The sequence below is a fragment of the Vulpes vulpes genome, chromosome 5, assembly GCF_048418805.1.
Source record: "Vulpes vulpes isolate BD-2025 chromosome 5, VulVul3, whole genome shotgun sequence".
Lineage (NCBI taxonomy): Eukaryota > Metazoa > Chordata > Mammalia > Carnivora > Canidae > Vulpes > Vulpes vulpes.
The window spans coordinates 69,671,678-69,688,531 of record NC_132784.1 but is presented as its reverse complement, the minus strand read 5'-3'; the positions used below and the strand labels follow the sequence as shown (position 1 = coordinate 69,688,531).

At 61.6% G+C, this 16,854-nt stretch overlaps 1 protein-coding gene across 2 annotated transcripts in view; it reads left to right on the top strand.

The window, feature by feature from the left end:
• The window catches only part of KCNQ1 (potassium voltage-gated channel subfamily Q member 1), a 321,916-nt gene extending 320,596 nt beyond the window's left edge, over positions 1-1,320 (top strand). For both annotated transcript variants that reach the window (XM_026003928.2, XM_072758720.1), the window contains exon 16: positions 119-1,320. In XM_026003928.2, coding sequence (XP_025859713.2) covers positions 119-343 — 225 coding nt within the window. In that variant the 3' untranslated portion in view covers positions 344-1,320. The remainder of the gene's footprint in view (positions 1-118) is intronic.
• Positions 1,321-16,854: the final 15,534 nt, after the last annotated feature.

Sequence of the window (16,854 nt, the reverse complement as noted above, 5' to 3'; positions counted from 1 at the left end):
TGCAGGCACCTCCCCTCCCCCAGCCCCCCACCCCCCAGCCGCCAAGCCCAGGCCCCAAGGCCAGCTGCTCACCTGGGCTGCTCCCACCCAAGACTCACCCCTGCTCCTGTCTCCACAGGTGACACAGCTGGACCAGAGGCTGGTGCTCATCACGGACATGCTTCACCAGCTCCTCTCCTTGTACCATGGTGGCCCCCCAGGTGGCCGCCCCCCCAGCGGGAGCGGGGTCCAGGTGGTTCAGCCCTGCAGCTCCATCAACCCCGAGCTCTTCCTGCCCAGCAACACCCTGCCCACCTACGAACAGCTAACTGTGCCCCGCAGGGGTCCCGAAGAGGGGTCCTGATGGGGGCTTGGGGCCCCAGGCCTGCAAGGGAAGGTGCAGAGATGCCCTGTTCAGCCTGGCCCACCTCCCACCCAGCAGGGGCACCCCACTCCCCAGGTCACTGGCACCTTCCTCAAAGGCTCAAGAGAAAAACCCCTCCTTCCCAGGCCCCAGAGCCCCCCAGGGGCCAGGCCGCCCTGAGAGCCCCAGCCAGTGGGTACTAGAACTTGACTGGGTCTGGGGGCCCCTCTCTGCTCTGAGACCATGGCCCCCCACCTCATTTGTATGGCAGTTGGGACACAGTGGCAGGGCTCAGTCTCAACCACCGCCCCCCCAGGGGGGCTGGCATCCTAGGCACTTGTTCCATCCCATGTATGGCCAAGAAACAGCACAGGTGCATGAAGGCCCACCTGGGTGGCCCAGGGGCTTCCTGATTGGAGACAGAGGGACAGTCTGGACAGGGTCTATGGGTACCCCACCCCCAGGCTCAGACCCAGGACCCAGGGAGGAGGCAGGCAGGGCAGGGCAGGCCCAGCCCATGCCAAATCCAGGATGACCATGATCAAGGCCTAGAAGCCTCACTCAGAGGGCCCCGGGCCTGGGCCGTGCTCTCCACTCTGCAGAGACGCTGGCTCAGGGGGCCAGGACTGTGGGGGAGGGGACCCTGAGGCCATCGCTGTCCCCGAGGTGTCCACTGGGGGTGGAACGTCCCCCACGTTGGACTGGCAGCTTCTCCTGCCCACTGCCCCCTGCACAGCCCCCACCTCCACTCCACACCAGGTCTGAGCCGCTGGGAAGAATGTCCCCGGGCGGCTGCTGAGCGAAGGGGGCACGTGGGTGTCACGATCCCTGCACAAGACAGGGGCTCCTCCTGGGCGTCATGTCTCACAGAAATCAGAATAATTTGTGGTGATTTGGAATCTGTGTTTTAATGAGTTTCACGGTGTGATTTTGATTTTTAATTGTGGCGCTTTTCCTAATAAACGTGGAGTCACGGAGTTGGTGTTGGGCCAGCACTCACCCTGGTGACGGAGGGCATGGTCCGCCTTTGGGACACCCCGTCCTCCTGTCGAGCTGCCGCCCCGCTTTCAACACTCCGGGGTGTCCTCGTTCTGTGTGCCCTGGCCTGGGAAGGGGACAAGGACGGAGCCCCCAGCTCTCTGTGAGGAGGGTCTCCCACACTGGCCCAGAAGCATGTCGAGGCCAGGCCCTTACCGCCCCAGCCCCAGAGCCAGCACCCGGATCAGCTCTGTCCACAAGAGCTGAGCGGACGGAAGGAACATGGCCAGAAACACGGCCTGCCCGCCGGCCTTTGCTGGAATGTACTTCCAGCCCTCACCTCCTCGTATTGAAGACACTTCTTTGGTCTATGGCCCAGCTCAAAGCCCCCTCCTGCAGCAAGCCCTCCCTGAAAGCCCCTCATGAGAAGCAGCCCTCCAGGCCTCAGGACCCCTCAAGGGGACAGGGCTGATGGACAAGATGGTGATGCCCAGAGGCCAGCACTGGGGGTGGAGCTCGGGGACCCTGTCCTGCAGACACATGTCCCCCACACCAGCTCCACCCTCAGCTCCTGGGCCACAGGGTTGGTATGGACAGGACAGTCTTCCTGCCCTCCCCTGCCCACCAACCTATGGACATCGGGGTGCCCCACCTCCTCCTGGGTCCATCTCTCTTCCCTTCCTGCCCGGTGGACAGGACTCCTACAGTGTCCAGATGGCTGCCCATTTCACAGAGGAGGGGGCTGGTGTTCAGAGAGCTTGCTGAGGCCATGGATCCAGTCAGAAGCTCCAGCCCTGGTTGGCATGGCCCCAGTCGGGGCTGTTGTAGCCCTGGAGCCTCCCCCTGGGGCAGCCCTTGCCACCCGCTATTGTCAAGATGTGGTCATTGCCTGTCTCCCAGCAGCCCTGAGCCCCTGGGGTGGCAGGCACCTTGCCAGGACCCAGCATGCAGTCCAGGCCTGGCCTGGGTGGAGCTCCAGGTGCTGGGCAAGAGGGTAGCTGCCTCGGGGCACACACTCAGTCCTCTCAATCTGCCCCTCCCGGGCCAGGCTGGCCCTCAACCAAGGCCAGGGCCCCTCAGGAAGCCCTCCTATGGCACTGGGACATGTCCTGAAACCCACCAGGAGCTCAAGGAGCACAGACTGGATCCCTCCTGGGGCAGGTGCAGGGAATGCCTGTGGCTCCAAGGGCCCGACACGGACATGTCTGCCCCCTCACAGGCCTTTATTTCCTCCATCAGTAACACGGTGCTCACTTGGGCCTGCCCAGCTTCAAGCAGACTGGAGGCACATGCGGGGGGGGGCCTCTTGTCTTCACCGTGCCCCATGGGTGCCCACCGCCCTCTGCATGCTCCTCCACTTCATCTGACAGATGCAGGCATGCTCGGCCAGGTGGGGGGATGGCTAAGTCCGCTGAACACACCTGACTTCCTCCATCCTCCGGGACCACTTCACCCTCCCGTTTCCCTTCCAGAGCCCACCCACGTTCCCAGGCCGGCAGGGCTGGGGGCGGCTGACATAGAGAGGACCGGCTGTCCCAAGGCCACTGGAAGCAGCTGGCGGCCAGTGTCAGGACGGGCAACCCGGGTTTCTGACGGAGCAGGCAGGGAGGGCCCCAGGTCCCACTATGCTGAGCCCCACTGGGCCGGCGCCCCCCGGGGGCTCCCACTGTGGGGACTGGGTATCCGGCCTGAGCGGCGCTGGCCAGGGCAGGGAAGGACAGGAGGGGCGGCGCAGAGCCCGGGGCCTCCCCCCCACCGCCTGCACCCACCGGGGGAGGGGAGCGAGCAACAATTACTGGAAAGGCAAAAGCTGTTGTTTCCTTGTTGGGTAAATATTTGTGGAAACCCCAGGAAGCGGCTGGCTGCAGAGCAGGGCCCTCAGCGGCTCCCTGGGGCCCCCGGCCCCCCGCAGCCCCGGCACCCTGGCCCCCAGCCCCCGGGGCCCTCGGTGCGCTCCGGCTGGGGCCGCCCATCTGGGCAGGGCACGGCCCCTGCACCCAGCCCGGCTTTGTTTCCCGTATTATCGACTGCACACAAAGTGCCTGAGTGCTTCACTCCTGGACGGGCCATTGCGGCCTTCTCGGGTGTGAAATGCAATTTACCTGAAATAAAGCCCAATTATGGAATTAGCTAATTAAAGCCCGCGGTGGAGGCTGGGCCGGCCGGCCGGGCGCTCAATGCCCGCCCGGTGCCCGCGGTCTGCGGGAACAGATGGCGCCCCGGCCCGCCGTGCCGGCCGCATTCCTTCACTCTGCCCCCCGATAAGTGACTTAGACAGCACACGGCCATCTGGTGTATGACACGTCCTGTGTGCCCCGGACAATGGCCCAGCAGACCTCTCCGGGAGAGGGCCGTCGCCCGGGCAACGGTGGCAAGTGCAGCCCGGGCCGTTCACGCCCCCTCCCCCAGCCCCTTTGTGGGCCTCGCGGCGGCCGCCTGGCCCTCACTGCTCACGGTGTCCATGAGTATTTGTCCGCAGTGCCCGGCCTTTGTCTCCAAATTGGGCTCCCTCAGTGAAGTGCTCAGTGTCCGATGGGTGCTGGGAGCATCTGCAGGGGGTAGCAGGGTGGGGCAGCTGGGGGTCTCCCATCCTGGGCCCCAGTGCCCCTCCCCCTGGCTGTGCTCTCGGGAGCCGGCCGGGCGGATGGCACCTCTCGGGCGCTGGGCTTGGCCGCGGGGGCTGGTGTCTGAGGCCCGTGTCAGCCCAACCCGGGACTCTCCTGGTCTTTGGGCAAGGGGCCGGAAGCTAGGGGGGCGGGGGTAGAATAGGCCCACACTCCTACTACCCCGTGTCTGTGAAATGGGAATGGTGAAGGTGCCCCTCAAAGGGGTGTGGGGGTGGGGCTGATGGAGATAAGACATGGGGGCTCTGGGCCCAGGTCTGGCACACAGTAGGTGCTTAATAAAGGCAGCCAGACAAACAGCCTCGGAGATGCCTGGGTGCTGGGCTCTACCCACCTGCCTGAGCCGCATGAGCGCTCAGAGCAGCTTCCCGGACCCTCCTGCCTCACATCCAGGCCCCTGCCAGAAGCCAGAGCAAGCCGTCAGCGGGCCCAGCAGGTTGTCCCGAGAGGCCCTGTGAGCTGCAGCCCTGCCCACCCCCCCGATGGCATTTCTCCCTGAGAGCCCCCAGTCTCTGGCCAGGCCCACATCCTGCTTATTGCTGTGTCAGGCTCCAAGCTGCCAGGGAGCACGGCAGCACCCACCGGGCTGGGGTCAGGAGCAGTGCCCACCAGCAGGGCCACTGGACTCCCAGACCACAGGAAAGATCAGACCCCAGAAGCCTGGCACTGGGTACTCAGGAAGGGCTAGTTAAATAAAGGTTTGGAGGGGCACCTGGGTGGCTCAGTAGTTGAGCATCTGCCTTCAGTTTAGGGTGTGACCCCGGGGTCCCGGGATCGAGTCCCACATCGGGCTCCCTGCGAGGAGCCTGCTTCTCCCTCTGCCTGTGTCTCTGCCTCTCTCTCTGTGTCTCTCATGAATAAATAAATAAAATCTAAAAAAAAAAAAAAAAAAAAAAAAGTTGAAGGTTTGGAAAGAAGCTACTGGCACTGTGGAAGGAGGGCTGCATGGCAGGGCATGGGAGGGCACCGCCAGCCTGTGCCACCTGACGGATGCATGGGGGAGGGGAGTCTACCACCCTATGCCCTGAAGAAATCAGGCAGGTGTTTTGACTGGCATGGCCAGACAGCTGGGGTGGGAGATAGGGTGGCAAAAGGCAGATGTGGCCAGGGATCCTGGGATGGCCCCACACACAACCCCAAGACAGCGTCCTCCTGTGGGAGTCTGGGGGTGGGGGTCACCTGGAGGGATGGAGATCTCCCTTCATGCAGCCAGTCTCCCTGGTTGGGGGCCCTTCCCAGCTCGCTGGAAACCCACCTGCTCCAATGCCCTGGTTTCATTCCAGGACCACCTCCAAGCCCTGGGTCCCAGTGGCTCCCTGGAGGTCTGAAAAGGTGTTTCAACCTCACCATTCTCAGCCCCCTACGGCAGCCCCCTCCTGGGCCTGACCCAGTCCCTGTTGCCCCCGAGGCCCTGGGGTCCCTGGCAGCTGGGCCCGCAGCGTGCTTGTCCACAGAGCTGGACAGAATTCCAGTTTCCATTGACCTCTGAGTGGGAGGGGATAGGGCCTTCTGCAGCCAACAGCCCCCACCTGGGCCCTTTCCAAGCCATCGTGCAGCAGGGCGCTGGGGGGTGGGCAGAGCAGGTCCTGCCGCCAGGCAGCACGGAAGCCCCAGGCAGGCGACCTCCGACCTCCCTGGCCAGCTGCTGCTTTTTCACCTGCTCAATTGGGGAGTTACCTCCAGCTCCAGCCCACCAGGCCTGGGCGGAGGCTGGGCTAGGGGCTGTCAGCACAGTGGTCTGTCTGCCAAGCCAAGGCCCCTGAGGCTGGTGCACCACCCCTCCCACTAGGTCCCTCCGTGACCTCCTTTGGCCCTCCTGTCGGCACCCCTGTGAGGCACCAGGATGGGGACCATCCTGCTGTCTGTCGGATCTGGCCTCCTGCTTCCTCAGGTTGCAGAGGTAGAGCCCCCCTACCCCCTATCAAGATCGAGTGGACAGTGTGTTGCTGGGACACCACAATGACTCCCACCTGCCCACGTCTCTGAACCCCCCCACACCCTCGCCTCTCCCCTCCCACGCAGCCCCCTCCACACCCTGCTCGGTGAAATTCTCTCCCGGTTTCTAGCCTGTAGGAAGCGTGTGATCTTTCTGAGCAGCATCAAAGTAGGGGCTCGGGCTGCCTGGATCAATCATGCCGGCAGCCGTCTTCCTGCCTGGCTCCCGCCCCAGGAAGCCGGTAGGATGTTGCAAAACACACAGTGAAGGAGTCCCAGGGATGCTCCTGGGGTGCAGAGATGGTACTGCGGGTAGGCAGACACTCAGAGCAGAGCAGCCTCGGGGCCCACATGGGTCCTCCCCGCCTGGTGCAGAGGGGGAAACTGAGTTCCAGGCCAGAGCTGGCCCAACGTGACACCTATTTGTGTGACTTTGCATTGGAAAAGCCCCAGAGAAGAAGCAGGACTTTCAGTGACAAAGAAGCCTGTTGCCAGGCTAGGAAACTGGGGGGCAGGGAGGGACAGACTGGCCTTCTGGATTAGATGGAAATGCCAGAAAGGCTGGGTCCGAGGAAAAGATGCAGGGCATTGCCAGGTGGTTTGAACACAGCTCCTCTACTGGTCCACGTGGGCCAAGAAGCCTGGAAGCAGTATGCCTACCCAATACAGCCCAGCGCCCGGTGCTCCATCAAGGCATGCCCACTGATTCCAACAAAGCTGCCATTGCTCCTGCATGCAAGAACATCCGAACCCCCCCCCCCCACACACACACACACACTCACAGAACCTCAAGAAATTGTTACAAGCCTGACTGATGATTCAATCTACCAAACCCCAGTGAATTCACTGTGGTTGTTTCTTTCTCCCCCCCTACCATCACCCCCTAAACACACAGTGCAAGACTTCACAGGAACATCGGGGAAGGTAATGGGGATATAGAAAAAACTAGAGTCTGAGAGCCAGGATCCTCTTGGTCCCATCCTGGCTCAGCCACTCTCTTGCTATGCATCCTTGGGCAGAGCACCCGGCGTCTCTGAGCTTCAGGTGGTCGTGGCCACTGACCAGAGCTGCCAGCAGGGCGCGAAGCAGATGACAGTACAAAAGCCACAGCAGCCTCACACCCAAGAACCAGCAACAGTGCTCACAGAGCTCAGGGCGGAGTGTGTATACGGACTGCCATACTCAGGAATGTGCCCTTATGTGCCACAGCACCGCAGATCTGTCCCCACGTGGACGTCTCGAGAGCAAACAAACGAACAGGAAAGCTGCTGGGCTCCACCTGACTAACACTATGCCTAGGGACTCATTCACCTCCATTCACTTCTTCTGGAACGGTCAGGGAAGGCCAGTGGGGGCCAGGGTCCGTGGGGATGAGCGGCCCCTGCAGGAGACTGAGATGCCCTGGCCTCAAAAGCCTCAAGGAGCTACTCACAAGACACCCCCTGCCGGCCTCGGCCCCCCGAGGCCAGAGCACCGGCCTGAGGGGTCTGGGGCTGGCGCACAGAACCCTCAGGACGCTCCGAGAAGGCGGGGCTGCGGCCCCTCTGCCAAGGACAATGGGGGTGACAGGTCGGAGATGGATCGTCAGGCCCAGGGAGAGGAGGCTCGTGCTGGGAGAGGCCAGGCCTGGGGTAGGGCTGCCCCAGGCACTCGAGGGGGAGGAGATGCGGGGGCCCTGACCACGGCGGGGCCCCCGGGACCACAGCATTGCCTGGGAGAAGGCCCTGTCCTGGAATGGGAGGCGGGGGAGGCCCCTCAAGAAAGGCTTTCTAAAGGGGGTTGTCGGGACGGTGGGTAATGTCATTAAGTAATTTCAAAAGGTCTTAATCAAATCCCCTCTCCCGTCCACAGGACTTCGTCAAAAGGCCTCTGGAGAGGAAAAGGAGGCCACAACAATTGACTTGGGCCTTCCACTTGACTGGCTGTCCCTGTGCGGGGCCTGTAGGCTCCTGTGAGCTCCTGCTCCACCTAGGACGCTGTGTCCGACCCCAGGCCGCCTTCTTGCTCTATGGACACAGGGCAACCCCAGACAGCCTCTCCTGGGAGACCTCAGAAACACCCCTTCCAATGCCTCAACAGCACAGCCGCTGAGAACCACCACATACAGAAAGGGAGACTGAGGCTCAAGCAGCCGCCCAACATCGAGGAAACCAGGTTTGGAGCCTCTGAAGCCTGGGAACTCAGGCTAGGAACACCACCCCTCTGTACCTCAGTCTCCCTGTTGCTCAAACGTGGGTGAGACCACGTCCTACCCCATGTGGGTGTGTGGCTGCCAGTACGGCCACGCGGTAGGTGTTTCCTGAATGTTCTTCAGTGACTTCTCAGGCCCCCCAGTCCCTGAGATCCTAACCATTGGGGTCTTTCAGAGCCCACTCTTTTCCCTTCCACCCTTTTCTCGAGTATAGATATACATAGGTCTCACCTTGTGTTCCCGAACACCCCAAGGCCACAGGCTGGGAAGGCGCAGGCCCCTCACCGCTCACCCCACCCGCCCCCTCCTCCCAGAAGACCAAGGAGCAGACACACGCCTTCCCAGTGTCCCGCAGCAGCAGACCTGTGTCCACACCCACAGGGGCTCGGGGTCCTGGGCAGCGGCCTACAGCCTGAGCTGTGCTGCCACGGCGTTCTCCCCACTGGGCACGAAGGATCCTGTGGACCCTTTGACCTTCCATCGTCCACCTGCCATGAGCATGACAGCACCCCCACTAACGGGCACTCATTTGCTTCTAAGGGGTGGCCACTGGGGCCAGCTGGGGATGCCCATGCCCACCCAGACCCCAGGAGCCACAGTTGCTCTCCAGGAGTGGATCCCCGCAGCCCTGCCTCTGCTCCCAGTTGCCCCGTGGGCCAGGGCAGCCCGCAGGCTCACGCAGAGTGGCCACGGCTCAGAGGCCGCCTCCTGTCAGGGTCTGGGGGCAGCCACATCCCTCTGAGCCCACCGGCTGGGACTCCCAGTCTTGGCCCCAGGCGGCCAGGGGAGCATCCCGGTGGGTGGCTGGGGGTGGGGGGGGAGCCAAGGAACAAATGAATGAATGAGTCTGAAAGTGTGCCCCGGTTTGGGGGACAGAACAAGAGCCCTGGAGGTTAGGCCCACAGCAAGCAGGCACCCCATCACGAGTCCAAATTCCCTGCTCTTCATCGCCAGGAAGCCCTGAGCCTCCTCGCCGCCCAGAGCACCCCTGCCTCCCACAAAGCAAGCAGGAAGGGCCAGCCCCTGCCCTCACCTCCCACAGAACCTGAGCTGCCATGGGGAGGCCGAGGCAGCTGGTGGCCAGTCACGGTCCCTGTCCCTGGGCGCCCACCTCTCCTCCACCCCCGCCCATTCCCCCCTGCCACCAGCCTCAGGGTGAAGCAGGCAGAGCCATGCCCTGCAAGCGCTGCACAAACCCTGAGTGTGTCCAAGGGGCTTCGGTTACCCGGCGCCCGGCTGGCCCAGCCTCCCTCCAGCCCTGCCAAGGCCTGGCACCACCGCCCCGCAGCCCCTCTCACTGCCAGCAGCCCGCGAGGCCTGAGGGCCCAGGCAGATTGCTGTCCCCCTGCCTGCACGGCCCCATTCCCCCGGGAAAAGGCCTCATTGTTTACCCCCAGCCCCCGCCTGGCTCAGAGACACTCGGGCTCCAGGCTTCGAGGTCACCCGGCCTCTCAGAATCCACCTGCAGCCGCACCAGCTCCAGGAAACCGAATCCCAGCGGCAGATGACAGGCACAGGCGGGCAGGACAGAGCGCCATTCAGCCCGAGCTGGAGCAGGCCTGGCCTGACCTAGGGGCCGCCTCCCCCACCTGGGCCCTCCCACGCCTGGGCACCCGCCCCGGGGAGCCAGCGCAGCTCAGACCGCCTGCCAGGGGCCACGGCAGCGGGCAGAGGGTCCCAGGACAGGTGCAGCCCAGACTGAACCCAGGGACCCTCCAAGCTGAGCGTTAAGAGACAGTCCTCCAGGCGGGCCCAGCACATCAGGCAAGTCTTGCTGCCCCCATCTTATGGATGAGGAACCCGAGGCCAGAGCACTTGACTTGCCTGCCCAGGTTCCCACACAGGTGAGGAGCAGAGTTGGGTGGTGCCAGGTGTGTCTGGCCTGCCCCTTGCCCTCCCCAGGGGTCCCCTGTGGATGAGCAGCTGGAAGGAGAACGGCCCGAGCAGCCACGATGGGAGGGAAAGGTGGTAGAGGGAACAGTGTGAGCAACCCCAGGGAGGGCCAAGGTCTGAGGAAGCCAGCCTCCTGCCCCGCAGACAGAGATTCTTGTACCCCTCCTACAGATGGGCCGGCGGTGGGGGGCCATCTAGGAAGCAGGCAGATACACAAACAGAGGAGGCACCCACACTGGCCCTCCCTCCCCTGCAGGAGACACCCAGAGTGACTTGGGCTGGTCTGGCCCTCGTCGCCTCCTCCCCGCCTCCCATCCCGGCCTCTGCATTTGGGCACAGCCTACAGCCCCACGGACCCCCACCCCGGGCCCCGCTGACCCCCAAGCAGGAGGAGGTCCTCTCTGTTCCAGCAGAGCTCCAGGTAAGGGTCTCCAGCAGCCGTGTCTTCTGTCCCATGCGTGGGCCAGGCAGGAAGAGAGGGAGGTGGGCTCAGGGCCTGGGGCCTCGGCACCGTCCTGCCCTCCATGCAGTGGCTGGCGGCACCCGGTTTCCCCAGAGCACCCTCTGGGCCGTCCCCGGTCCCCACTTGGCATCCAGCCTCCGCCAGGACTCGGCGCAGAGACGGTCCTGCTCTCCAAAGGCAGGGCCACGAGTTGCCTGTCACTCAGCTCTTCTGCCCCGCTGCTCACAGTGAAAAGAGCGTCCTGTAGCTAGCAGGCATGAATATCGGCTCAGCCCACTGCAGGAAGCAGAGACTGGAACCTCCGGGCAGGAGGAGGCCAGGCTCCAGGCCCAGCCCCCCATGCTCCCAACCCCCCCACCAGCAGCTGTCCTGGCTCCTCCCACGCTACCCCTGCTGTGGCCACCACCACCTCCACTACCCTCCAGATCAGCCCTATCTCCCCTTCTCCTTAGCAAACTCCTACTCACTCACCGCAGCCCAGGGCACAGGGCCCTTCTCCACGAAGTCTTCCGAAGGGCCAACCAAATGTGGCCCCGGCTTCCCCGCCAAGCCCTTGGTGCCCTCGATGCCCTCGATGCCTCCCCCAAAGACAGCAGCGCCCCTTCAGCAGATGATGGAGGGGTTGCCTAACAGGGAGACTCCTTGGGCACCTGTCTAGGAACTGCCAGTTTGCAGGAAGCCAGCTTAGCTGGACCAGAAGCTCCTGAGGACAAGAGCCGGGAGCTGTGGCCATTCACGACCCTGGGAGCCTGATGGGAGGTGCCCGTCAGAACCACGGAGAGAGGGGGCACACCTGCCACCTGCTGTCCAGCACCCTCCCCACACGTTGGCCACACTGCAGCCCCTCAGGAGCCCCGAGGGCTCCACCCCACGGGCCGACCCACCCCCAAAACTCTCCTTACCCACATCCCACATCGGTAGAATTTTGGAGGCAGCGTCAGGAGAGCAGGTTCCTGAAATTCTCTGCACCCTATCTCCCCCAGGGGCACAGCCCCAGAGATTTGTGAGAACAAGGCAGCATGCGCCAGGCCCCAAGGGCAGACCCAAGCACAAATGGGGCCACCATCCCCACCATCACCATGACTGGCCTGACTTTGCTTTGGGGGGCATCTCACACACATAACCTTGTCTGATGAACCCTGTTCCAGCTTCCGAAGGAGACCTGAGTGCCAGGTGCCACCAGGGTCCCAGGCGCCACACCTCCCAGCTCCCCTGTAACAAGGGCAGAGGGGTACTAACCATTCCCAAAGCAGAAATGCAAGGCCCAGATGGAGAAATCCCCTACCCAAGCCTCCCATGGTTCCCAGGCCAGAAACCTTTGCCCCACCTCGCACGCATGGCCCGTAGATGAGGCCAAGGGTCGCTCAGCCACTTGGCAGGTGGGGGAACACAGAGCCCCTACTCCTGCTGCACGGCTCAGAGTTCTGGCATCCCACACCCTCCCAGTCTGAGCACTCCTGTCCCAGAGACTCGGTGTTTATGTACTGGCCCCTGGACCCCTAATTTCCAAGAAAATGAGTTGGCAGACCAATTTTCACTGGAGTGTTATTGACTGCCCAACTTCAAGCTTGCTCTTTCTGACAGTATTAGCACCCCAGAAGGAAAACCTAAAGAAGACCGTATCTGACCCCTGAGGTTTCAGACATTCTGGCCACTGCTAAGGGGGGGATATTTGAGGGTCCCCCAGAATCATGACTCCATCTAGCACTCACAGCCTCACGACCCGACCTCTCCCTGGGTCTCCAGCATCCTCCTTGTGCACCCTAACCAAGATCCCAGACCCCAGCCCCACCCCGCCCCACCCCACCCCACCCCACTGAGCCCAGGATGGACAACCACCTCCCCGCCCCTCTCTGCCTCAGGTCTGCCTCCTGCAGGAAATCTCCCTCCATATGCTGGGAACTGGTGCCCCAGGGGAAGAACAGGAGTTGCAGAGGGACATCACCCTGAATAGGATCACCAAAACTCCCATTTGTCCACCTGGAGAAACTGAGACGCAGAGACAGATACACACCATCCTCTGTGTCTCACATCACCCTAGGCCTTGAGAGGGTGCCAGAGTCTGAGCAATACTATCAAAAGTGCAGGGGACTTAGAGGGGCACCAAGTGACCCGGGCATCTGTGTGCAGGGCTCCCGGTCCTGCCTCCATCCTCCAGGGGCTTGGCCTTCTCTGCAGCCCCCTTGTGTCACCCAGGGCTCTCACGGGGGCGGGGGGGGGGGGTCTAACCAGGCACCCCCTCTCACACTGAGTTCTTGAGGGCTTGGTGCCAGGAAAGGAAAGAGAGAGCCTCAAGACTATGAGCGCTGGCTTGTCTCGGGAGATCCCAGGTCATCAGGCAGAAAAGCATCGCGCCCATTGCCAAAGAGTGCCCCCGACTGTGAAGGCCTGTCAGCCACCTGAAGTTACCGTTTTCAAAGACTGGGGGCATTAAACACCATGGGGAAAATACCAAAAGCGTGCAGGGGGCCCCGGGGCCGGGTTTTACTATCCGCCGTGCAAACTCTCCCACACCTGGCCCCCACCCATCCAGGCACAGACCCACCTGCCAGGACTCCAGCCAGGATCCACCTGCGCGGCCAGAGCACAGAGCATCATCAGAGCCTGATGATGATGGGGGTTAGGGACTGGGGCTCTGCGGCTGGCAGCGATAGGACCGGCGGGGACGGGGGACGCTGCGCAGCTCAGGCCGCCCCAGGCCTCCGGGTGCCAGGCCGGGTCCTGGGCCGCGAGGGGCCGCGGGCCGGGCGGCGGGGGCGGGAGCGGGGTCGGGGGTCCGGCCAGCTTTAATGCGCTGACAAAGCCTCATTTGCAGGTCAATGCCGCGGCACACTCGCCTCTCCCCTCGCCCGGCGCCCTTTGTCCGGCCGCGCCCGCTCCTCGCGCCAGATGGCCGCGGAAATGCTAATTTCGGGCGCCCCCCGCCCCCCGCGTTTAATTGCGCCTTTGCAGATGGGCCGCGAGTGTGCGCTTCATGCAGATGAGCGCGGCCTGGCCGCCGGGGGCCTGCAGGCCGGCTGCCCCAGGGCCGGGAGCCGCGGCCGGGTGGGGGGCGGTGCGCCGAGGGTGGAGGGCAGGGGGCGGGGGGACGAGGGGGAGGGGCGCCCCCCAGCGCGCCGCCGGGCACGAGCGGGCACCCAGCGGGCCGGGCGCGGGAAGCGCGCTTTTCTCTTTTCATTTCTCCAAAATGGGATCTTAAGTGATTCTGAATGAAAACAAATTGGTCCGCTTTCTTCTCCAAACAGACGCGCAGGGCGGTGGGGGCTGCGGGCGCGGGGGAGGTGCGGGCGGGGTGGGCCCCAGAACCCCAGCTCAAGGGCGCTGGCTCTGACTCCGGGCCCTCGCCCGCAGGCGGCACCGGGGGCGCCTGGTGAGTCGGGCAGGCTCAGGGCTCTACTGGAGCCAGGGCCCCAGGACGCTTCAAGCAACCCGAGTGGGACAGGCGCCCCTGCCTCAGTTTCACACCGGCAGGACCCAGCACTGGGGCAGATGGCCCGACCCCTGCAGCTCTGAGCCCAGAGCCAGCTCCGGCCTGACTACACCGAGGGCAGCTGGATGAGGGCTCTGGGGCTTGGGAAAATGAATGAGTGAATGAGAGAAGAATGAATGAATGAATGAATGATGAGAAAGGTCCCTTTGTGACCTTTTGGCATTTTAACCACAAACTCAGAAAGCCTATGCATTGGTGGGTGAAGGACTCACCGCCCCCCACCTCCATCAGCCATGACACGGGAGGAAGGCCAATTTCCTGGCCAGCAAATACTCCTGGCACATAACTCAGGCCAGAGCCACCGTGAGAAAGGAGACCCTTTCTTTCGTCCCTCAGATTTTCTGTTGTATTTCCATAAACTACTCAGGCAAAGGGATAATCTGTCGCCCAGGTCCAGAGCCAGCCAGCATGGTGAACTGGTCCAGTCACCACTGGCCTCATTCCGTGCCCCACCGCTGAACCCCTTGCCTGGAGTACCTCCCTCCAGCCCTGCTCCACCTGCACCCCCTCCTAGGTACCTCAGGGCTTCTCAGGAGCAGCTCCTCCAGACAATCCCCAGGCACCTCCATGACCTGGCTCCTTAGGGGAGCCTCCCAGCACCTTCACCAAGGGGTGCCCGGCATCCGGCACAGTCTAGATCTCTGGGGGACTTTACAAAGGCTCCAGCTGACACTCAGCCTGGAGGGCACAGCCGACCCTTGACACCCGTCCTGCCAGGGGACGATCTGTGCCAACACAGGGATGAGCCATGGGCAGGGGGTGGATCCTTAGGAAGTGCACAGCCAGGATGCACCATGGAAGTTTCCATAGTCATGGGATGGAAACCGTTTCCTATCAGTGTGGAAATAACAGGTGCCCTCCTCAGACTTCCCCTTTCATTTCTTTCCAGGAAACAGTTCAAACACGATTTATATACCCCTTCGAGACAAACATGGTTTGGTCCTAACCCCCAACAGGCATATCATGAACCAGAGACCTCTGTCTTCCTCCTGGGCAGCTGAACACCCCATCTCTGCATGGTGTCCTGGGACCCACAGCCTGGCCACCTTGCTGACTGCCAGGACCCATGGCACCAGTGGCTCCATCTGCACTCCAGTGTCTTTCTTTAGAGCATCTGTATTTCCTCCTGTTCTGCTGCCACTTTGCAAAGGCAGCGTCCCCCCCGCCCCCAGACCTGGGACCAGGGCACATCTGGCCCTCTTCTCACTTGCTAAGATGTAAGCCAGCTTCTCCCATCTTGTATGGTCACCAGCCACACTGAAGCCTTTCTCCCAAACATTCATCTGCTCCTCCTTTGTTTACTACACTCACATTATGGGTCCCTTAAACCTTTCATCATGGTTAAATATTTTGAAATTAAAATAACATATGTGTGTGTACATCTATTTACTCTAAGGCTTTAAAATATGTACTCTGGACCTAAAGAGTAGATGTAGGTCCCAAACTAGTGTCAAGCCCCAAACTGCCATCCATCCATGGCTCCCTCCGGGGAGGAGAATCCAGGGAAGGAACTTGTACTTTCTTCTTTATACATTTCTGTACTGTTTGCTTTTTTTTTTTTTTTTTTTTTTTTTTTTTGAGCATATATTTCTACAATCAGGGAAAATACAAGGCTATTTTCATTTTAGAAATTACAAAAATAAAAAGCACCAGGCTTAAAGCTGGCCCCACCAGTGGGGGAGCCTCAGCCCTGCATGGGGGTCCGGCGACAGGACCCCTGAGTCCTGGGGGTGCCTCAGGAACTAAAGCCCCTTGGACAGAAGCCAGGGCAGGCCCACTACGTGCCAAATCCCACTCGGGCTGCCCCTCAGATCCAGCAAAACTCCGAAGTATATTGTTGTTGTCGTTACTGTTTTGCAATTACGTGACATTTTTTAAATGCCTGGAGTGTTTTTTCAGCCATTTTCATTAGGTCCTTCTCACTCTGCCTAGGAGACAAGCCAGCATCTTGCTGGCCATGAAGCAGGCTAGCCAAGGCTCAGAGAGGTCAAAAAAACCAGTATGGGTCGCACACCAACACAGGGGCCGGGCGAGGATGGAGGTCAATGTCAGGGCTCCAGCCCCAGCTCACCTTGCAGAGCTGTGAACTCTACATCACATTTCAGCCCCCACTGGACTTTTATTTGGATTTAGGAATTTGGGGGTGGGGGTAGACTTGGGAAAGAGAAGAAAAAGCAGGAATGTGATAACTGAATAAAGGAAAGGAATCTAGAGCCAGACACAAGAGGAGGAGGACCACAGGCACAGGCTCTGCAAGGGGGCTGTGAGGGGGGCCAGGCCCCAGGTTTTCAGTGTTCGTGGGGGTCCGGGCAGGCGAGAAAGCAACCTCGAGGAGACTATCCAGTCCAGGAGGGGTCCCAAAATGAGGAGCAACCCCCAGATGCCGCTGAGGCCTCTCTGAAAGGTAGAAGGCCCCAGAAGCTGGATTAGTCATGAACCCCAATCACCAAGCCAACCCCCAGCCCCAACTCTAGAATTAACCAGGCTGCCAGAGGCCTGGACAAGGCAGCTCAGCATCAAGCACCCCGGGTCTCGGGGCAGGAAAACCAAGGTGGAAGCCCAGTGTTATACACAGGACTGTGTGCTTCCCAAATTCCCATGTTGGAGTCCTAACACCCAGTATCTCAGAATTTGACCTCAGAGGGATTTTAAAGAGGTAATTCGGATAACATGTGGTCACTGGGGTTGCCCTGATCCCCTGTGACCGAGGTCCTCACAAGAAGAGGGGATCAAGACACAGACACACTCAGAGGGACGACCCCATGAGGACCCTGAGGACCCAGGGAGAGCATGGCCTTCCACACATAGGCAGAGAGGCCTCGGAGGACCCTGCCTGCCCACCCCTAGACCTTGGGCCTCAGCCTTCAGGACCGTGGGACACTAGATTCTGCTGTGAGAGCCACTTGGTGTGTGGGACTTTGTTACAGCAGCCCTAGA